General features: G+C 40.3%; 1 protein-coding gene across 1 annotated transcript in view; it reads right to left on the bottom strand.

Annotated features, from left to right (window-relative positions):
- Positions 1-92: 92 nt before the first annotated feature.
- scara3 (scavenger receptor class A, member 3) overlaps positions 93-23,529 on the bottom strand; it is a 35,380-nt gene continuing 11,943 nt past the window's right edge. The window contains exons 2-12 of the mRNA XM_028439766.1: positions 23,369-23,404; positions 21,915-21,959; positions 21,669-21,788; positions 17,948-18,028; positions 15,853-15,977; positions 8,664-8,908; positions 8,119-8,338; positions 7,894-7,982; positions 7,569-7,761; positions 931-1,108; positions 93-842 (exon numbers count right to left, since the gene is read on the bottom strand). Coding sequence (XP_028295567.1) covers positions 355-842; positions 931-1,108; positions 7,569-7,761; positions 7,894-7,982; positions 8,119-8,338; positions 8,664-8,908; positions 15,853-15,977; positions 17,948-18,028; positions 21,669-21,788; positions 21,915-21,959; positions 23,369-23,404 — 1,820 coding nt within the window. The 3' untranslated portion in view covers positions 93-354. The remainder of the gene's footprint in view (positions 843-930; positions 1,109-7,568; positions 7,762-7,893; positions 7,983-8,118; positions 8,339-8,663; positions 8,909-15,852; positions 15,978-17,947; positions 18,029-21,668; positions 21,789-21,914; positions 21,960-23,368; positions 23,405-23,529) is intronic.

The following is a 23,529-nucleotide window of genomic DNA, read 5'->3' as shown; positions in this document are numbered from 1 at the left end:
TGACATTCCTCAAAATCACATTTGAGGAATTGGTGCTTCTTGCTTTGAAGCAATTGCCTAAAATTTGTCTCAACAAAAATACTAAGAGGCCATTGGATTTAATCATTAACACATTGTATTGTAATTTATATTTCAGACATATTTCAGATTAGGTTTAAACTATATTTGCACACCTGTTTAGATACAAAAAAATGTGCCTTTGACTGCAGAAATCAAGAGTTCAGTTTATGGGTGCAGTTCATAGGCTTTCATTTCTGTTCAGATTATTGCATCATTGTCAAAGCTGTTGCATTGGTTAAAATATCTCTTACTTTGCACAAACCCAGGGGAATGAACAGTCTTGCCACAGTCATTCTATTTTCTTTTAGATCCAGGTGCAGGCGTCACAGTTCGTTTTTGTGGCGTTTGTTCATGGACATAGGGCAGGCCTGGAGGTCCTGGAGTTCCCGGTGGTCCAGGTGGACCCACTGGTCCTGGTTTTCCTTTCGGACCTGGTGGACCAATGATGCCTGGTAGACCGGCTTGGCCCTGAATCCCATTAGGCCCATTAAGTCCTGAGGTGCCTTGTTCCCCAGGCATCCCTGCGTCACCTTTCTGGCCCCTCTCACCTTTGGGTCCTGGGTGACCGAAGGCCCCCTTCTCTCCTTTGATTCCTGTTGCTCCTCTGTTGCCACTTGGCCCTGTTAATCCAAGTCCTCCTTTGGATCCAGGAGAACCTTTTTCTCCAGCCGCACCACGACCACCAAGGGGACCTCGGTCACCTTTACTGCCATTGAGTCCCATGGGTCCTTTAGTGCCAGTCTCACCCCGATTCCCTTTTGGTCCTGGTGGTCCAGGAGCACCTGTCAATAGCAGATTGAGAGTGAGAGTCTTCAAAATGTTAAGCACATGGTGTTGTATTTTATTTTATCTTTATTTTATCTACTTTACCCTTAAGGATGGTGAAGTTCTTTATGAGCTGGGTGTGATAAATATCTACAAACTTCAATTCTTCCATCACCATTGACAAGTTCCTGACGTCTACATCCAACCGGACGTTCATCAACATGTTCTGCTGCCTTAACGTGTCTGCCAAGTGGAGAAGCAACAGCACTGTGTTGTTCAGGTTCTGCACAAAAAGAACAAAGAAAAGTAATCAACGAAAAGCCTTTAAATCAAACGTACTTGCAATGAAGCTATGTCAAAAAGGCAGATTTGTTCATCAAATATTATGATCTCCTTACAATAGGCTACAGCACAGCAGTCACAGCTTCCCTAATCAGCTACACTCAGCTCACCTGTGTCTCCTAGCTGCTACTAATCTGATCATTTCTCCCTGGTGTATTTAGTCTCTGTACTCCCATGTGAAACAGCCAGTTCTCTTTCCATAACATTCGTTTTGATGTCTCACTATGAGACATACGCCTCCACGTCATATCTTAGAAGCTCTATCTCACTCCACGAGCTAATAAGCCGTACAAACCCTAGAGAATCAGGAGTGTGCTGCTGCTGCACGTGGCAATGCGCCCCAATCCATTTAGCGTGTTTCCCTCTAATGAATATGCAGGGGACCCAATGCAATTCATTGAACCTGGACTTCATTGCTGCCGCTGTTTTTCTGTAAAAATTTAGCACGGCCCACAACCAGGTGGAAACTGTCAAAGCTTTGAGAGGAGACGGGGCACGGGAGAAGAAAGATGACTGAGGGATGGCATTTTCAGACCTCGAGTTAATATATTTGGGATGAATTAATTCACAATTTTAAGAACGTGTTTAAACCTTTCCAGTTTTGTCTCCCCACCGTGACTGGGGGGACACAGCGAAGATCCACACTCTCCATGGCCGGAGGCTGCTTCTCCTTCAGGGATCACTCCCGCACGCTTGTTAAAGATGGTACTGCGTAGGAAGAACAGGCCGTTTTGTTGTTGTAGAGCTGCATTTTATTATCTGGCTACACTATAAACATAAGCTCGCTACCTGTCCCGGTCGCCTGTCGGACTCTACCCATACACACGCACGCGCATCAGCCGCGCGCATGCACCCCGTCACTCACATCCACATTTCCCCACTGTGGGACGAATAAAGAATCTATCTATCTATCTATCTATCTATCTATCTATCTATCTATCTATCTATCTATCTATCTATCTATCTATCTATCTATGTCTTTGCTGTAATTGATGCATTTTTTTATTAGCTTCCTCTACTAACACCGCCAATTCTGCTGCTTTAAATGAATTTTTTCCCTTCCGCACACTCAGCTCTCCTTCACGCTCCATGTTCAACATAACACGTACAAAACACTCATTTAAATAGGGCGGTTTCTACCACTTCTGCATGTGCACTAATTATTGCTACAATCTTAGTGAATTCCTTGCAGCAGGTGAGAAAACTGTGTTATTAAAGGAATTAGGGAAGCAACTGGTTTACCACCCCTTATTTCAGATATGAGTGAATCAGCGCTTCAGTTTGCTGCTCTACTGGAAGCTCTTGACAGCTCAGACAGCCCTTCTTGCTGAATGAGTGAGAGGAGGTTTGCTTATTTGAATGGCGCTGTATTCTCCGCCCACTCTACTTATAGTAGGTGGGACTACCTGTCACGGATGAATACATTTCACCAGCCAATCAGGATTGGCGTAATGAGATAGGGCTTCTGAGATATGACGCGGGGGCGTATATCCCATAGTGAGACATCTCACTCATATTACTCAGAGAACCGGGGTTATGTAAATAACCTATAGTTCATTTATATGGCTCTCATGGTGAAAATAACTTTTTGTGTTCTTTCTGGACCTTAGTGCCCTTAGTCCAGGTCGGGAACACGACATAAACTGGGTAAACTTGCTGCCTGCATCAGGAGTCCTACATTTGAGTCTCTCTACTTCAGCCTGGCCTTACAATAGGAATGGTGTCCTATGTAATTGGTGGCAAACCTTTGCTAATAAAGTTAATGCATATCTCTCTTTACACGTCTATTTTTATTGCGTTTACACTAAATGTGTTATTTTTATTGTACACCTGATTACTAAGAGGATTGTGTCGGCAATCCATTTCAAAGGGCAACTAACTGAATGTAGTCAATCATCATTTAAAATGGAAACCAGTTAAACCAGAACCCCAGCATATTCCACAGCAAAAATTGGATATTAAAAAAAAAAATGCTTGCGCTCTATTGAACTTAGAACTGGATGATACATTGAGAGTTATTATATATTTATATATATATAGATATATATATATATCTATATATATATAAAGTTTGTCAGCTTATAAAAAGCTCTCCGCAAAGCTAGAACCTCCTATTATTCAACTTTAATAGAGGAAAACAAAAACAATCCTCGGTTTCTATTCAACACTGTAGCCAGGCTCACCAAAAGCCACAGCTCTGTTGAACCCTCTATTCCTGTCAACCTGAGCAGTGACGACTTCATCAACTTCTTTACTGATAAAGATAGCATTAGACAGAGGGTTGGTCTCATTTCTGGTGCTCTTAGATCTCAGTGCAGCTTTCGATACAGTGGATCATCATCTACTGCTGCAGAGACAGGAATGCGTTTTTGGGATTAAAGAAACAGCGCTGGGTTGGTTTAAATCCTACCTATCAAACAGAACCCATTTTGTTCATGTTAATCTCTCCTCAGCGCACGCCAGAGTTAATCATGGAGTTCCACAAGGTTCAGCGCTGGGACTAATACTCTTTACATTACATATGCTTCCACTAGGTAACATTATCAGAGAACATAATATACATTTCCATTGCTATGCAGATGATACACAGCTTTACCTCTGAATGAAATCAGATGAAACTCATCAGTTATTAAAACTCCAGGCTTGTCTTAAAGACATCACATCCTGGATGAGTCACAACTTTCTCCTTCTTAACCAGGATAAAACCAAAGTGATTTTATTTGGTCCAAAACACTTTAGAGAGAATTTATCAGAGCAAATAGTGTCTCTGGATGGCATTACTCTTTCAGCCAGCACCACAGTAAAACACTTAGGTGTTGTCTTTGATACTGACTTATCCTTTAATTCTCATATTAAACAAATCACAAGGACAGCCTTTTTACACCTCCGTAATATCTCTAAAATCAGGAATATCTTGGCCCAGAGTGGTGCTGAAAAACGAATCCATGCATTTGTTACATCTAGATTAGATTATTGTAACTCCCTACTGTCAGAATGTCCTAGTAACTCACTAAAAAGTCTCCAGTTAATTCAGAATGCTGCAGCTAGAATACTAACAGGTACTAACAGGAGAGTATATTTCTCCAGTACTGGCTTCTCTTCATTGGCTTCCTGTAAAATCTAGAATAGAGTTTAAAATCCTCCTGTTAGCATACAAAGCTCTACATGATCAAGCTCCTGTGTATCTTAAAGACCTGTTAGTGCCCTATCGTCAGGGCAGAACACTCCGCTCTCAGTCTGCTGATCTTCTTGAAGTTCCTAAAGTGTCTAGAAGTAGAACAGGAGGCAGATCATTCAGCTACCAAGCGCCTCGCCTTTGGAACCATCTCCCAGTCTTAATACGGGAGGCTGATACTCACTCCACCTTTAAAAGTAAACTAAAAACCTACTTATTTGCTAAAGCAACACCAACATTATATTCAAACACGATCCACCATCTACACATAGATCCAATGGGCTGCAATGAGATGTTAGTCCAGGGACACAGTTGTGCCAGGTTGTAGACAACCCCCCACTTCTGTTCCTTGTTGCATAGCCATCATACTGCTCACACTGCTTCAATGGCTCAGGGCTCAACTAGTCTGGGACACTTTGATGGACTATCCTTCTATCCTATTCGGTTTTCCCTCTGCTGCCTACCCCAACCAGTCGAAGCAGATGGCTGCCACTCCTGAACCTGGTTCCGCTGGAGATTTCTTCCTATAAAAAAGAGGGAGTTTTTTCTTCCCTCTGTTGCTAAATGCTTGTTCATGTGGATCTTGTTGGGTTCTTTCTTCTTTTTTACTATGGACTTTATATTTTGTTCAGCATTTTGAGATTACTTTGTTGTATTTTGCGCTATATAAATTATATTGAATTGAATTGAATTGAATATATATCACATTTCTATCTTAGAGATATTGAAAACAAAAAGGTATAGCTTTATCCCAAAGCTTATTTTTGCATTAAAATATTAGTTTTTAGGAGATGCTGCTTTCATTACATCTTCCCTGTCTGTCTCTCACACAAACATCCCACCCTCACTCTCTCTATCAAAATGCTCTCACAGGGAAATGTGACACTGTCACTATTTTTGTGCATGCCCAAACAACTTATGCAAACTCATGTTTTCATTGAAAATTATTTCATGCAATTCTATCTAGGTTAGACATTTGCTCCAGGGTTTAGTTTAGGATAGGGGTTATGGTTAAGGTGATAAATCCCATTGACATACATCAGGTTGAAATTTGTTGTCCAATGCTCTACATAAATTTGTGCCAAGCAGCATGAAAAATGTGAGGGATTCGTGTTGTCACTTAAGAAAAATAACATAAAGTAATTTACTGTGTGAGACTGCTACTGTAAATGTAAAGGCAACATAACGGAGAGTTCAATAAGGAAGAACTGTTTAGCAAGAAAAAGCACATCAGCTAGAGTTTTTGGAGATGGTTTGAATTTTAACCATCAGTTGGCCATCAGGGGAATGTGCTTTAGCATAGCCAAGTTTGCTGAGTGCACTTAAGGGAAAAGGAGAGAAAACCCACAAGTGCTGCTGCATGTTGATATTGTGCAACTTTCGGTCATTGTTTGTAAAAGTGCCTGTGAGGCTTTATTTTTAACCAATGGTTTTCACCCAGAATCCTCTTTCTGGTGAGAATAAGTTTTTAAGATATATTGAATCGCCAAATCGGCCAGCCCTAAATTAGCACTTGAAATGAATTAATTTGCAGGCATTATTTTGGAAATAAAGCTTAGTCCCTATCTACTACACTGCTCAAAAAAATAAGGGGAACACCGAAACAACACAATGAACCCCCAAGTCAATCACACTTCTGTGATATCAGCCTGTCCAGTTAGGAAGCAACACTGACTGTGAATTTATTTCACATGCTGTTGAGCAAATGGAACAGGCAACAGGTGGAAATGAGAGGAAATTAACAAGAGAATTCCTATAAAGGAGTGGTTCTGCAGGTGGTTACCACACACCATTTCTCTGCTCTCATCCTTTCTGGCTGATGTTTTGGTTACATTTGCTTTTGTCAGTGGCCCACCCCTGGAGATACCATGAGTTGGTGTCTACAACCCGCTGAAGTCGCTTAGGTGGTGCTGCTCATCCAAGATGGCACATCAATGCAAGCTGTGGCAAGAAGGTTTGCTGTGTCTCCCAGCACAGTGTCCAGAGCATGGATACCAGGAGACATGCCAGTTTACCAGGAGATGTGAAGGGGGCCGTAGGAGGGTAACAACCCAGCAGCAGAACCGGTGCCTTCTCCTTTCTGCCAGGAGGAGCTCTCCAAAGTCCTGCAAAATGACCTTCAGCAGGCCACTAATGTGCATGTTTCTGCTCAAACGGTCAGAAACAGACTCCATGAGGGGGGTATGAGGGTCTGACATCCACAAGTGGGGCATGTACTTACAGCCCAACACTGTGCAGGTCGATTGGTATTTGCCAGAGAAATCAAGATTGGCAAATTCACCATTGGCGCCCTGTGCTCTTCAGTTGATCCACACTGAGCACATGAGACCAATGTGACAAAGTCTGGAGACGCTGTGTAGAGCGCTACGCTGCCTGCAACATCATCCAGCATGACCAGTTTGGCGGTGGGTCAGTAATGGTTTGGGGAGGCATATTTTTGGAAGGCTGCACAGCCCTCCATATGCTAGCCAGAGGTACCTTGACTGCCGTTAGGTACCGGGATGAGATCCTCAGACCCATTGTGAGATCAGAAGCTGGTGGAGTGAACCCTGGGTTCCTTCTGATGCATGACAACGCCAGACCTCATGTGGCTGAAGTGTGTCAGCGGTTCCTGCATGATGAAGGCATTGATGCTCTAGACTGAGGACCATTCCCAAGGCCTTAATCCAAATGAGCACATCTGGGACGTTATGTCTCGTTTCATACATTGCACCACAACTGTCCAGGAGCTGACTGATGCATTAATCCAGGTCTGGGAGGAGATCCCTCAGGAGTCTCGCCAGGATAATGCCCAGGCGTTGTAGAGATGTTATACAGACACGAGGAGGCCACACACACTACTGAGCCTCATTTTCACTTGTCTTGAGGAATTTCCACTGAAGTTAGATCAGCCTGAATTGTGAATTTCCACTTTTATTTTCAGTAGGATTCCAAATCTAGACCCCCATACAATAATAATTAAATTTTACATTGATAATTTTTATGTTCTTGTGTTCTCAACACATTCCATAATGTGATTAATAAAGATTTTCAATTGGAACATTTCATTAATTAATATGTAGGATGTATTATTTTAGTTTTCCCTTAATTTTTTTCGAGCAGTGTACTTATAGCAAATTAAAAAGGGCTTGTGTTAGTTATAAATAAGGTTACCCAAACCAAAACGAGCTACACATGAATAATTGAAATCGATATATTTTAGGGGTGGTTAAGGTTCTTCGTCAACCTGTAGGTCTTCGGTGTGTCGGCCAAGGCGAGTCTGGCAGGACGAGCTCTCAATGTTGATGTATTTGTACATGCTCTGGACGTGGTTGACGGTAGCGTTGATGCTGGAGGCAATGGTGTCGATCTCCATCTCAATGGAGTTTAGGCGGCCATCCAAAGCAGAGAAGCGCTCCCCTGTCCTGTTCTCATAGTAGCTGAAAAAGGAAGATAGTTCAGTCTTCACCTGCAAGTTCATGTTTGGTATATCTGACAAAGCACTGACCTATATTTATTTTTTTTTTAGAAAAAAGGTCTGAATCATGCTTTCAGGTGTGTCATCATGTTACCGGGAATGGTAATGAAGGTCGTGCACATTTTCTTCTTGTTCGTCCATGAAACCCGTCACATTGTCAAGCTGTATCTGGAGATTCATTACCTGCAGAAAGTACAGCAGTTACATACATACATTTAGATACATACATGTATGCTCAAGGACAATCAACTCAACCTGATGTCGTCTCTTTTACCAAACCTACTATGGGAATCTTAGGTTCAGTCAAATAGATACAGACCTGCTGAGTGAGGTCATTGTAGACCTCATTGGACATGGCGATCCTCTGGTGGTCGGCTATGATGTTGTTTTGGAGGAAGCGCAGCAGCTGTGTGGTGCTGCTGGTGTTGGACTTGATGGCATTCAGATCTAGAGTGTAGTTCTGCCAGTCGGTGGTCAGCTTCTGCAGGACCAGAGTCTCCTCATCTGCTTTCCTCTGCAGGGCATCGATCCACATCGCACTAGAAAGAAGAGAGAGCGTCAACATCTATGGCTTTCACCTGGGTTCCCAAAAACCAACCGTCTTTGTATCTGCTTTCACTGCTTCCATTTACAAGCTTGATCTACAACACCCTTTGACCAACATGTCCACTATCTCATCTGGCCTTTCCATCCTTACTCTTCCATCTTAGATGTTCTTCTAACATTCTCTTCTTTAATCCCAGTCTCCATCAGAGAAAAACACAGCATCTTCATTTCTGCAACCTTCAGGTTTTACTACACGCTTCCACCAATTCCATTCCACTTTTGGGATCTTCACTCATTTCATATCTGTGCTTTGTTTACCTGAGTCCCACTGTTGTGTTAACCTGCTGAGCTGCGGCTTTTACGTCATACTGATCTTCAGATAGTGTCTTCATCTTGTCCTCGGTTTCTTCCATCACCACCTTCCAGCCCTCCACCCGTTCCAAGTATCTTTCCAGAGAGTGATTGAGAAGTTTAATGGACAATAGGTGGTTTTGGACCTCCCGTGTCATTAGGCTGCTGCTGGTCTGCAAGGTCCTTTGGGTCTGTAAGGCTTTATTCAGGGTCTAAAGAAGAAGAAAAGGAAGAAGATGTGAGTTGGAGCTGGTGGGATGTATCCCTGCTGTTGGGATGTGTTTTGTGTTCACTTGTTTTCTGTTAAGAGGTGTGCTGTACCTGGATGTACTTCCGGCAGCTGAGCTGACAGCAGCAAAAGAGCAGAGCGGAGCTCACAGAGGAATTTATTTACTAAACATGAACTTTTTCTTCTGAGAAATGATACGATACCTCAACATCAAACTCTATCATTTACCATCTGACTCTGGCTCTGAGGTAATCATCTACTGCTTTTTTATTTGCTGGCTCAACTGGAAAGCTAAGTAGCAAGCTAGCTAGCTACAAGTAGCAAGCTAACTAGCAGAAGAATGGCTCTTTCCACAACAGAATACAGCAGTCTCCTCCAAAAGATTACTGAACTGGAGACTACAGTGCGAGGAATACAAGTAAACATTGAGGTTAATGGACACTGTGGATATGATAATGATACGACTGTGCCACTGTTTCAAAACAGCGGAGTGGATAAAGCTAACTCGCTACCAGCCCGTGCTAACAAAGCTATCAGGCCTAGGGAGGATCCTGTTCCCGTTGATAAGCCAACAGGTGTGAGTCCTCCCTGGAATACTCTGGGAGATAAGCCTAAGAAAAAGTCATATCCACTTCAAAGGCTAACGGGCCGAGCAAAGCGCCCTGATATCAATAATGAGACGGACTGGCCTGCACTGGCTTCGCAGACTGCAGCCTCAACATCAACTCCCTTGTCTGCCCAGGCACAAAAGTGGACATCTGCTAAAGGCAGGAGTATCACCAAGTCACAAACCCAGTTTCATGTAGAACTGGGTAATCGATTCGCCCCACTGCTGAATGACCAAGGATCTGGCTCTAATGAGGTCAACACACAACCTTCTGGAACTGCGAAGACTGAAAGTGCTTCAGGAAAACAAAAGCGACATGGTAGGCCAAAGCAACAACCTCACACACTGATAGTGGGAGACGTTTCTGTTAAAGATGCTCAGAAGATGTTTAGCAGCAACGTGAAAGTGATCTGCTTACCTAATGACACAGTATCAGACCTGGCTGACAAAATCTTGCATATCGTTGCAGATTACCCACATTTGAAAAATGTTGTGATTCATTTTGGGTTAAATGATTTAGCCAAGGAGGAGTCTGAGGTGTTAAAGCAGGATTTCACCCATCTGCTAAAAACTGTGAGCTGTATACAGCCTAAAGTGTTCATCAGTGGCCCGATACCTCCAGTCCGCAAAGGAGATCTGAAATTCTCAAGGATTTACTCTTTGAATAAATTTCTGTCTTCGGCTTGTGCTGCCCTTTCACTAAATTTTATAGAAAATTTTCCTATTTTTTGGGAAAGTCGTCATCTTTTTAGAGCAGATGGACTGTGTCTAAACAAGGCTGGAGTAAAACTCTTCACATCCAACTTGTTTTACTTCACCAGTCACATTGCTATCAGTTCTGATAAAGACAGAGGACAACATGTACCATCGGAGAACAAAACAACAAGGAAAGAACATGGAGTCAATGAGCTTCCAGCAAGAAATAAAAATCGCCAAAATGAAGAGGTCAACCCAACCCCCGCATCTCAGGACCCACCTGCTTCCCCCCAAAATTCACCTACTTCCACCTCATCCAGCTTCTCTCCTACCCCTGCCTTCTTGGATTTAACTGCCCAGATGAACGAGCTGGTTCTGGCTGGCACAAGACTAACACCCCACCCTTTACCCCACCATGGTCAATCTGCACCACCCATCCCTCCTCGACGATACCAGGCTCAGGATCACTCTTCTCCTCAGGCCAGCTGTGTTCAACTTAGAGCGACACAGGCCTGATGTGTGCTGGGTCCAGACTGCAATAGCTCTATTTTTAGGAACAACCAGAAAAAGTCAGGGCCCTATGGAGTTAATGCAGCTTCTTTAATTCCTGTGGTGACAGGTAACACAGGTAAAATTGTGAAATTAAAGAAAAGCAAAAAGCTTTATAGAGATAAAAATTTGACTCCTATAACATGTCATCCAAAAAGTCCACCAGTGTCTCCAGTAAAGTCTTTAAAATTTGCTCTTCTTAATGTTAGATCTCTCGTTAACAAGTCACTAATAATTAATGATTTTATTTTGACACATCACTTGGACTTTTTATTTCTCAATGAAACATGGTTGAATGATGGTATCAGTAATACTATTCTCAATGAAAGTGCACCACAAGACTTTATTTATTTAAATAAGTGTCGTACTTGCAGGAAAGGTGGTGGAGTTGCTGCCATTTTTAAATCAATATTTCAGTGCAAAGAAATAACATTTGGTGATTTTATCTCCTTTGAATATATGTCATTCTTACTGAAGGGTGATTCAAGAGTTCTGTTTTTAGTCGTTTATAGACCCCCAAAATATTCTAAAGAATTCATGGATGAGTTTGCTGAACTGCTGTCAGTTGTATGCACTGAATACAACTTTTTAATAATAACAGGTGACTTAAATATTCATGTAGACAATAACATGGACAATACTGCCAAAGAACTGTATGCTTTAATGGATACTTTTGGTCTTACACAACACGTGACTGGTCCGACACACACTCAAGGTCACACTTTGGATCTGGTTATCTCTAAAGGTGTTGATATCTCTGCTGTTGATGTAAGAGACTTAGCTCTATCTGATCATTTCTGTGTCTTTTTTGACCTAGAGACTGTAACATCTGTTCCCCCTAGTTATGTGTGTTTAAAGAAAAGGTACATAAATGAGAACACAAGTGCACAGTTTATGGAAGCCATAGCAATGACACCAACATTGAGTGCTGAGACAGTTGATGATCTTCTGGATGAGTATAATAGAAACGTCTGTAATGTCATAGATGTGGTGGCTCCAATCAAAACTAAGAGAAAACCAAACACACAGAAAACACCTTGGAGGAGGACTGAGATAATGCAGAATTTGAAATCTGACTGTAGAAGAGCTGAGCGTAAATGGAGATCAACAAAACTCCAAATTAATCTAGAACTGTACAAAATAAGTCTGCGAAAATTCAATGATGGCTTGTTCAAAGCAAGGCAGCAATACTTTTCTGAAATTATTGCCAAAAATGTCAACAACTCTCGCACGTTGTTTTCTGTAATTGAAAAGCTCACAACCCCCCCAGATCAGATAGCCCCTGAATTACTGTCAGCTGGAAAATGCAATGAATTTGCTGTATATTTCAATGAAAAAATACAATCAATAAGGTCAAACATCAGAACAAACCAGCAAAATCACAAAAAGCTTGAACAGCTTCAACCACTGAGGGATGAGTCAACTATAATGTTAGAGTTTATTACAGTGAACCCAAAAACAATAGAGGAGACTGTTCAGCAGCTGAATCCATCAACGTGTTGCCTTGACACAATACCCTCAAACTTCTTTAAAACTGTTGTAAAGTCAATTGTCACTGATTTGTGTCAGATAATTAACTGCTCATTCCAATCAGGCACCGTACCAAAATCCCTGAAAGTAGCTGCTGTGAAACCGCTGTTAAAAAAGAGAACACTGGATGCCTCTATACTGGCTAACTATAGACCAATCAGCAACCTTCCATTCATGGCCAAGATCATTGAGAAGGTGGTCTTCAACCAACTGAGTCAATTCTTAACATTCAACAAAATATTTGATAAATTTCAGTCAGGTTTTCGTTCTCATCACAGCACTGAAACTGCTCTGATCAAAGTGATCAATGACATAAGGTTGAACACTGATTCAGGAAAAGTATCTGTTCTCATTCTGTTGGATCTAAGTGCTGCATTTGACACTGTAGATCATACAATTTTGTTGCACAGATTGCAAACATGGGTTGGACTAAATGGAAAAGTAATGCAATGGTTTAAGTCATACTTGGAGGAGCGAAGCTATTTTGTAAGCATTGGAAACTTTGAATCTGACAGATTACCAATGTCCTGTGGGGTTCCTCAGGGATCTGTTCTTGGACCCCTTCTGTTTAACCTTTACATGCTTCCTTTAGGACAAATTTTACAGAACTGTAAGGTTGATTATCAGAGCTACGCAGATGACACACAACTATATCTATCACTGAACCCAGATGACCATGGTCCTGTAGGGAACTAAACCCCCAAGTTGCCCTGACTTAGAACACCGGCTTCACCAGTCCGTGGAGTCAGAGAGTCTACCTCCTGCTGTGAAATGCAAACGTGCCCCAAGGGGGGTCTTCTTCCCTTCCTGCCGAACAAAAAGATAGAAGGATCCCAGAACAGTCGTCTCCTGTTATCATCTCCCTGCTACATTACGATCAAAAGAAGAACATCCCTCTCCTTCCCCCTTTGTCAAACAGATACCTCTGGATGCTGTAACATCAAAGAACTGTCCCAATGACCCCTTTGACCCCCTGCAGATGTTGTCACCTCCCGAACCCAAACCAATGGTTACACAGGACAATGGAATAACCCCAGTTCTCCTGCTCAAATGAGGACAAAGGACATGTGCTGGACTGAAAAGTTACAAATGAAAACATTTTTGGAATGATTTCTACTGTAATTGAAATTGCAAATGTGTCTGCACTCGTGTCATGTAATTTAATAACAACAGAAAGCTATTTTAAAGTGTTTATAATTTAAAAGTGCTTAAAATTACCAGAAAAACATCACAAAAGTTAGTTTGAGGTATTTACTGCAACCGTATAGTTAAGAGGAGGCATAACATGATTTTTGACATTTATGTTATGAGTAATTACAGGTAAAATGCATTAATTAGTTCCTAAAGTGATTCGAGGCTATTTCCTAGTCGTGTTTGGTATCAAACTCTTTCGTAATACATGATATTTCAGGATATGATGTTGAAAAGATGTTTTGAAATATGTGGAATTAATTATTAGGCATTCTTCTATGTTTAGAATCATCCCTTTTGTCGTCTGTCTTTTGTCTCACACACACACTTAAGACACACCCAAAGGCACCCAGCTGAGACGCTGGCAACTTTAAGCCAATCAACGAAGTTCCCTCTTCACGAGGCAAACCCCAAAGATAAGCTTTTAAAAGGAAGAACGCCGTTCCTAACTTCAGTTTTTGGACGCGGGCGTTCATGCTCACACGTATTCCCTCATGTTTCCAGTCTTTTCATTTATTTCATTTTATTTTTAGTTGAAACAGTTAGATTTTGGAAACCACAGCTGCTTGGTTCGGACGAATACAGCATCTAGTGACGTGCGTAACAGCCGAAAGGAAGCCCGGCCCGCGACCCGTTGGGGTTAGCCAAGAGCCATTCTCTAAGCCAGCTGCGAAGGCCTAACCGCCCGGATCGGCTGAAGGGGCTACACTCTGTTGAACCGAAACAGAACCAACGGTGGCACGTCCTGCTGCATTGCTCAAACAGCACCTCCAGGTCCAACCCTGACATCTTCAAGGTACAAGAATGAACTCTCATCAGCAACTTTCATCTACAATAGATCACATACATATTTCCATAACTACAAACTTACACGCATTAACAACATGCTACACACACAGTACATCTCATTCATGTTTGTTCGTCTCCCCCTTGTCCGTCCTCCTCTCTTTGTTATGAGCTCTCTTTATTTTATTCTTTGATTTTATGTTATTATTGAATATGTATCCTGCATTTTTATTCAATATTTAGTAGACTAGCATCCTCCTAGATTAGTGATTTCACTTTATTACATATAATCCTCACTTTTATTAGCCTAGAAATGCATTTTATCATGATTTAATTATCCCATTTCAATTGATATTTTGACTGTGTTAATTGTTGACTTTTGAATAAAAGGTTAAACATAATATTTGATTCCTCTGATTCATTAAAGCTGTGACTATGGTGTAGATGTCTGGTAGAATTCACTTTTCCCTGGTTTCACATTGATGAGTTTAGTCTAAAAACTTAGACATATTTCTCCTGTTAAAAGGAGTGGCACCCCGCAAATTTGAAGTAATATTAATAATCATAATTAATATTCTTAGTTCTATAACCCATTAATAATAACTCATCTCATCTTCCTACAGTCCCATTGAGGTGTTGTGTGACTGTTTAGAAAAAGTAAACTGCTGGATGAGTGAAAACTTCCTTCAACTAAACCATGACAAGACGGAGGTGATTGTCTTTGGTAACAAGGAAAAGAGGACTGCTGTCAGCAATTATCTTGAGTCTCGATCTTTAAAAGCTAAAGACCAAGTCAAAAACCTTGGTGTTCTGATTGACTCAGATCTTACATTCAGCAGTCAGATCAAATCTATCACAAAAACAGCCTTCTACCACCTAAAGAACATCTCCAGAGTGAAAGGTTTAATGGCTCAGAAAGACCAGGAGAAACTGGTCCATGCTTTTATCTCTAGCAGACTGGACTATTGTAATGGTCTTCTGACAGGAATCCCCCAAAAGAGCATCAAACAGCTACAGCTGGTTCAGAACGCTGCAGCTCGGGTCTTAACCAGAACAAAGAGGTCAGAGCACATTACTCCAGTTTTAAAGTCTTTACACTGGCTCCCAGTCAGCCTCAGAATAGACTTTAAAGTTCTGCTGCTGGTGTATAAATCTGTGTATGGGTTTGGTCCAGAATACATCAGTGACATGTTAGTCAGGTATGAACCCAGCAGGTCTCTCAGATCTATGGACACAGATCAGATAGTGGAGCCCAGAGTTCACAGTAAACATGGTGATGCTGCTTTTAGTTGTTATGCTGCAAAGAAGTGGAACAAACTGCCAGCGGAGCTGAAGTCAGCATCCAATGTGAACATTTTTAAATCAAAGTTAAAGGCACTTTTTTTCTCTACTGCATATGATTGAGAGAGAGATTTTTTGTCATGTTGTTGATGTAATGATGATTTTAATTGATTTTACTGATGATTTTAAATGTTCATATTGATTTTAAACAATTGAATGTTTTATCATGTAAAGCACATTGAGTTGCCTTGAGTATGAAATGCGCTATATAAATAAATTTGCCTTGCCTTGTCTTGCTCCTGTCCTAGCATCCTTCTCTGAAGGTCTTCAAACTCTGTCTTCAGCCTGCTGATCTCCTCACTGTACAGAGTCACATCCAGGCAGCCAGAACTATTTGGTGTCGATCTCAGATCTGAGTCATCAAGAGAGAAAATCAGGAGAGAAGATGAAGATTTAAAAAATCAAAACAGGTGGGGTGAAGCCTGCATTGCTGGAATTTACAAAGAGCCAACATGATTTTTTATACAGTATGTTAAACGTTATTACTAGCATGATGATTGAGCCTTCTTCATTAGACACATAAAACTCCTCCCACCTGACTTAAGGAAATAATGAAACATCTGCAGTTAGAAAAAAATAAAATGTTTAGTGAGGGGGGAGGTAAACATGTTCTATTTAATTTATCTGCCTTTTATAGACAACTTTAATAACAATAATAAACCCATCCATTTATCCATTTTCTGATCCACTTCTGCCTGTTTTCAGGATTGCGAGGGTCTGCTGGTGCCTATCTTCAGCTCTCATTGGGCGTTAGGCTGGCGTACACTCAGGACAGGGAGCCAGTCCATCACAGGGCAACACACAGACAGACAACCACTCACATTCACTCCTACGGGCAATTTAGAGACTCCGACCAACCTAACAATGTTTTCGGATTGCGGGCGAAAGCCGGAGTACCCTGAGGAAACCCACGCAGCATAGGAAGAACATGCAAACTCCACACAGAATAATCTCTTTATTCTATTTTTGTCTCTCTTTTTCCCCCACCATGAGTACTAACATTTAGACGTCGCTGTCTTTATAGCCACAGTAGCGGGAGGGCTGTACACTTCACCAACTAACTGGGGCCAAATGAAAGTGGAATACTCCTTGAATACACCTTTTAAATTATAATACATACATTTTGAGTGAACTCATCCTTTAGAAACTCCGTAAGTTGAGCATTTAAGTGGAGCTGACTATGATAAGTGCTGTAAACCTACGGCTGTAGAAGAAGTGATCAACCCTCTCTATGCAGAAGCCCTCTGCTGCTGCCCCGGCTCCACAGACCCATTTTATTCATATTATTTCCCGGTCGTCACGTCACTGGAGCAATGAAGTGATGAAACGACCAAAAAGCGCGACTAATCACAGGCGAGTTAAGCGACTGTAGTTGCTGAAGTGGCACCTTTAGAACATGCTCATATTCCCCAAACGTCGGCTTATTTCACCCATCGGGGTGAAATAAATTGCTGTCTTCCGGGTGGTTGCCATGGTATTCCTAATCAATTCCATAACTCAAAGTATATTTTTTTATCAACGAAAAAATGAAGATCAGTTAGGCTTTACAGCAAAGGATGGTAACAGTGTACAGAAACACAGATGAATACAGCCCAGCAAAACGTTAAAAATAAATAAATAAAATGTCCACACCTTCACAGGATTCAGGCATGTGAGCAACCATTCTCAATGTGACATTCTTTTAGTTTTATTTTTGTTCCTCATAGCTTGGTAGCCTGATTTCATTTGATTTACATTCAAACTTTGTGATTTTTTTAGACTATATCAGCGGAAAGGGTTATAAATGCGTTTTTAGTAGTCCATTTTCAGAAATTTGTAGTTTTTTCACCATGGCAGACGTCACTAATTGTCGCAGCCGTCGGATTATTATGTAACCTAGTAGAAGTGTGTCTGATTGTCAAAACAAACCTGATTGCCTTTTCCTAACACCTTTCCTTAACCCCATGAGTGGATAGGAAAGGAGATAGGGTAGACTATTTGGACTATTTAATCCAACCTATCTCAGTGTAATAACAGACTTTTGAAGTGCATCTGAAAACACCAATTGTTCTCTGGGTTACTGTCCTTAGGTAAGGCGCTATGAGTACCTGACATCATAAAAACAAGACATGCAATCATGATGTCATATTGAAACTTCTAGGACAACCAATAGTTTCCTTGCACTATATGCTGCCTTGTGATAGAAAAGGTGAATAAAAAGATTCCATCGTATCGGTGGGTGGTAGTAGGAAGCATTTGTATCATCATAGTTTCATCATGGCTCACATAAGCCTGGACAAGCATAGAGTGCTCCACTACTTAAACAATATGTAAAAAGTGTACCTTCAAGTGTCTGTTGGGCCTTTGTAATCTTCTTGTCATAGATGGATTCTCCCTCCGACAGGTTTTCTACTTTCCTAAACACTGAAGACACAAACACATCAGTAATGGTGGTTAAACAGGCTCACTTGGTGTTAGATTACATCCAAGAATTGGGTCATTCTTGGTTCAAGCCCACGCTGCTCAATAACTGAATGCAAGCTAGCACTGCTGGGTGAACAAAAGGTTTAAAGTCAGCAGCACGTTTGTTTTTAACAGGAAATTGGAAACACATGATGTTGCAAAAAGTGGAAGTTGCCATTTCAAGTGACAACAAAACACTTCACGTTTTAATAACGGGTGAGTGATGATTTATCCAGCAGCAGCAAACTTCCTGCTCTAAGAGCAAATTTCCCAAGAGAGCCACAACATTTTAAAGTGTGTGAGTCTTTGTGTGTGAGAGTTTACACGGGTAGGAGTGCAGGCCTGTGCAGTGAGTGTTGAAGGACGCTGGAGAATAACAACGTGTTTGCATATATAAATGTTTCCATGTGTGATCCGCACACACCACCTGCTCTACTGTAACTGCTGCTCTAACAGGGAAGTGGGGGCCACAAACATATCAATATAGAATAATGACCAATCTGAACATTTTTACATGAAAGATCAATGGTTTTTATATGTTTTTTGTGTCATTACCTCCAGTGAGGTCATATTTTCACTGAGATTTATTACTTTTGAAAACAAAAACGGTTTTCGGAAGTACAGTATGTTGTCAATTTGTTTGTGTGTTTGTGTTTGTTTGTGTACACGATGACTTGAAAGGTTATGAACGGATTCTAATGACATTTTCAGGAAATGTTGATAATGGGTCAAGAAACAGCTGATTAAATTTTGGTGATGTTCTGTCTACCACAAGAAAATATATAGATATATGTATCCCATTCACTTTACCATCCACACTGTGGGACCCCTGTTAAACATTGTTTAAGAACACTGATGATGTCATCAACAGTGATATCATCAGTGTACAAACACACACACACACAAACAAATAAACACACAAACAGACGCACCAACATACTTCCGAAAACCGTTTTCATTTTGGAACAGTGTCTGTGGAGACGTACGAATCCGATTGGCTGTTTTCAAAAGTCTGCGCTAAACGAGTGCGGGTTAATTTGCTTGTTTGTCTGTTAGCGGAATTATGTCAAAAGTACTTAACAGACTTTGACAACATTTTTCATGGAAGATTCTATTAAATTTTGGAGGGAATGCAGATCTGTTATAGGACATTCGTTGCTTTTGGGGAAAAAAATTTTTAAAGCGAAAAACAAAGTTTGTTGTCTAATGACAAATGAATGAACATTTTTTCAAAAGTTATTGTTCTTTATCAAAAAGTTATTATATTTGAATTTAATGGGTCAAACTTGAATATAAGCAGATGAGCCATAACATTATAACCATGTCTGGTCCTAAAGAGCGGCTTGTCTTAGATGTTCTCCCTTCTCCAACACACCTGACTGCAATGATGGTGTCATAATGTAGCTCTATAGATCGCCTGATAGCGAGCTACTCCTTACAATCAGCTGTGATGGAGCGGGTGCACACTTGGGCATGTGTCTCATGCAATGACGGCCACTAGCAGCTGAGACATATTTTCACTACCGATGTAATATAGGTGCCGGCCATGTAATGAGAATATCATAAAAAAACGTTGATTTATTTCAGTAATTCCATTCAAAAAGTGAAACTTGTATATTATATTCATTCATTACACACAGACTGATGTATTTCAAATGTTTATTTCTTTTGATTTTGATGATTATAACTGACAACTAATGAAAATCCAAATTCAGTATCTTGGCACCAGTACCTGGTTTAAGGACCATGGTATCCCTGTTCTTGATTGGCCAGCAAACTCACCTGACCTTAACCCCATAGAAAATCTATCGGGTATTGTGAAGAGGAAGATGCAAGACACCAGACCCAACAATGCAGAAGAACTGAAGGCCACTATCAGAGCAACCTGGGCTCTCATAACACCTGAGCAGTGCCACAGACTGATCGACTCCATGCCACGCCGCTTTGCTGCAGTAATTCAGGCAAAAGGAGCCCCAACTAAGCTGTACATGCTCATACTTAAGTAATGTTCAAATTTTCCAAGATACTCAATTTGGAGTTTTCATTAGTTGTCAGTTTTAATCATCAACATTAAATGAAATAAACACTTGAAATATGTCAGTCTGTGTGAAATGAATGTATACATTATACAAGTTTCACTTTTTGAATGGAATTACTGAAATAAATCAACTTTTTTATGATATTCTAATTATATGACCAGCACCTGTATAATAATACAGGTGCTGGTCATAGTGAACAATATTTCCTCCAAAGTGACGAGCAGGACACACAAAATAGACTAAAATGGAAATGTTGAAACGGAAACTCTTAAGTCCTCAGACACTAAACCTGCAATCTTCTCCCACAAACCGACACGATGTACCAAAATGTGTTGTTAATGTAAAAACAAGACTTTAAAGCTCCCTGTGGTCAGCCTTTCGTGTGTATCTGTGTCACTGATACTGTAGTAAGAGTGTTGGGGCTCTCCATGGTCATGGAAAGAAATGGAAATTCTTACTCACGGTTGACTGCACACAAACCAAAACGTCATTATGCAGCTGAATACAGGATGTGAGTGTGAAATAGTACTCTCCTTTTCTGGGATCTCCAAACAGTAGTAAAAATGAGATTTTACAGCTCATCGTGTGACGCTAATGTAAAAGACATGTGCTGAGGCTGAACATCTGACAGGTGAAACATAACCTGCACAGCCTCATTCATCGGCTCTGTCGGAGCTAAATGAGCTGTTTTTAACCTAATTCTAGGTCAAGCACTAGTCTTTCACCTTCTATACTGTAGCTGTCAGTGCTCATCAGTGAATTCAATAACAAGTCTCCATGCAACCAACCTCAGCAAATGGAGGATCGTTATGTTTTAGGACTGAGATTGGCAATTTCTATCACAGCGGGCCCAAAAAACTGTGATTATCTAATCTGAGGGGCACAAAATCAACATTTTCATCAGCATTTAGACAAATGACCAATCTGGGCAGTAATAAAGGAAAGATTAAAGTATTTTATGTATTTTTGTGTGTATGTCTCTGACATTTTGTGTATTTCTGTTGTTGTTTTGTGTGTTTTTGATCTAATTTTATGTATTTTTCTCATTTTGTGGTTTTCATTGATGTTTTTGGAGTCCTTTTATGTATTTTTCTCTCATTTTGTGAGGTTTTTGTCATTATTCCATGTGTTTTTTGATTTATTTTGTTTTTCTCTCATTTTGTTTATTTTTGTTGTTGTTTTGTGTGTTTTTGGAGTCATTTTGTGTATTTGTCTCTGATTTTTTTTGTTATTTCGTGTTTTTTTCATTCATTTTGTGTATTTGTCTCTGATTTTTTTTGTTATTTCGTGTTTTTTTCATTCATTTTGTGTATTTGTCTCTCATTTTTTTTGTTATTTCATGTATTCTTTGATTCATTTTATGTTTTTCTCTCATTTTGTGTATTTTGGCTGACGTTTTTGGATACAGTTGGTTGATTTTTTTTTAAATCTCATTTTGTGTATTTTTGTGGTTTTGTGTGTTTTTTGGAGTCATTTCTGTGCATGTTTGCTGTTGTGTTCTATTTCATTTTGCGCGTCTACTTGGCGGGCTGCACAAATATGAAATGCAAACTAAAGCTCACCAAGAGATGCTAAGACTGCCACAGTGATGATGAGGAACACAACAAATCCATAGAGGACTTTGACAGCCAGCTGGAGAGAGTGGCTCTGCTGGCAGCGCACGCAGCCTCCCCGTGTACGAGCTGCAAATACATCAGATCAATAAGAACGGTGTTAATGAGAAGATGATGAGTCATGCTTTTATGACCTGTGTGTGTGTGCGTGTGTGTGTGTGTGTGTGTGTGTGTGTGTGTGTGTGTGTGTATAACCTCGAAATGAAGGCATTTCTTCTTCCTCTGGAGTGAAGTCCTCTTCTAAACAATGAAAGAAACAACATTTTAAATATTAACTTTGCCCTCTCATTAAATTCACATTGTTTTGTGATTTTGGGTAAAATGCAGCTAAAACTATTACAATGCAGCCTGATTGTACTAGCTGTTATGTCTGGCTAGTGGGCATAACACTGGTTTATTTTCTCATTGTTATATTCAGAATAGTTATTTTATCATTATCCTATTGAGTCAGCACTTTTGCTTTTCCTATGTGCAGTAATCATTGTGTGATGCCTTGTAGGAGGAGTTCAGAAGTTCACTGACAGTAGGATGAGATGTAGGGAAACTGAAATAATTGTTTCCTGTGTACTCTGCTTTATAGAGACAATACTAACGACTGCCACCTACTGACACAGAGAAGTACTTAACTTCTCGAAACCTAAAATATTGATGAACTGGATGCTAAATATACCAAAATACTTGCATACGGCATTAAAATGTATAGTATTTTTAAAGTATATTTTTTCTGAATATGCAAATACAAAAACATGCTGTGCATCTATTAATCATTAATTAATTAATCAATCAAATCCTGCTTGAAAAAGCAGCAAAGGACACTTTTTGATAGTGTATCTATTAGGGTGTTGAAAAAAATTGATTCAGCGATATATTGTGATATTACGTTGCGCAATTGTCAGATAGATTCAAAATGCATCCATATCGATTTTTTTTTTTTTTTTTGTAAATTAATTTTTTTTTTTTTACCTTTATTTAACCAGGAAAGTATTTTCCACAGCAGGAGACATTGTAACAGCACAAAGAAGTGCGCTGAAACCTGGGCATGTTGACCAGCTTGTGTTTTTTCAAAAAAAAAAAAATCTAAAAAGAAAGTACGAACTTTCTGTATTTATTTGTTGTTCTAGACATATACATCGGTTAAGTTGCACTAAAGTCAAGGTTGGTTTAAAAGCCACAGGCAGATTGTATGTTATTTTTGTGGCATGTTAAAGACAATGTTTTGAGTGTAAAATATGCCAATAAAATATATTTCATACATAATGTTCTCATGAAGGTGTTTTTGGGATAAAAGAAACATTGCTGGGTTGGTTTAAATCCGACCCATCAGACAGAACCCACTTTGTTCATGTAAATAATCTCTCCTCAGCGCACGCCAGAGTTAATCATGGAGTTCCACAAGGTTCAGTTTTGGGACCAATACTCTTTACATTATATGTGCTTTATATATAAAATTGCAACAATTGTCTTATACTTTAATATCGGGATATATCGCATCGCATCGTATCGTGACATATGTATCAGGATACGAATCGTATCGCCAGATGCCAGGCAATACACACCCCTAGTATATATGTATTTGTAAAGTCTATTCTTCCTCATCCTTAAGGAAAACAGGAAAGGATGGATAAATGGATGGAAATATCCATCTTTACCTTTAAAAAGCTGGTTCTCGTACCCTCCATAGTTTTCTGCCAAAGACAAAGAAACAGAGTTACACAGGAACTAAACTTTCTGCATTTCAAATATGATGAACCTTGAGGGCGAGTCAGTGAAAAGCCGTTAGCTCTGTGTGTGTGTGTGTGAGTCACAGGTT

Source organism: Gouania willdenowi, chromosome 24, assembly GCF_900634775.1.
Source record: "Gouania willdenowi chromosome 24, fGouWil2.1, whole genome shotgun sequence".
In the NCBI taxonomy this organism is placed as follows: domain Eukaryota; kingdom Metazoa; phylum Chordata; class Actinopteri; order Blenniiformes; family Gobiesocidae; genus Gouania; species Gouania willdenowi.
This window is presented reverse-complemented; position numbering and strand designations above follow the sequence as displayed.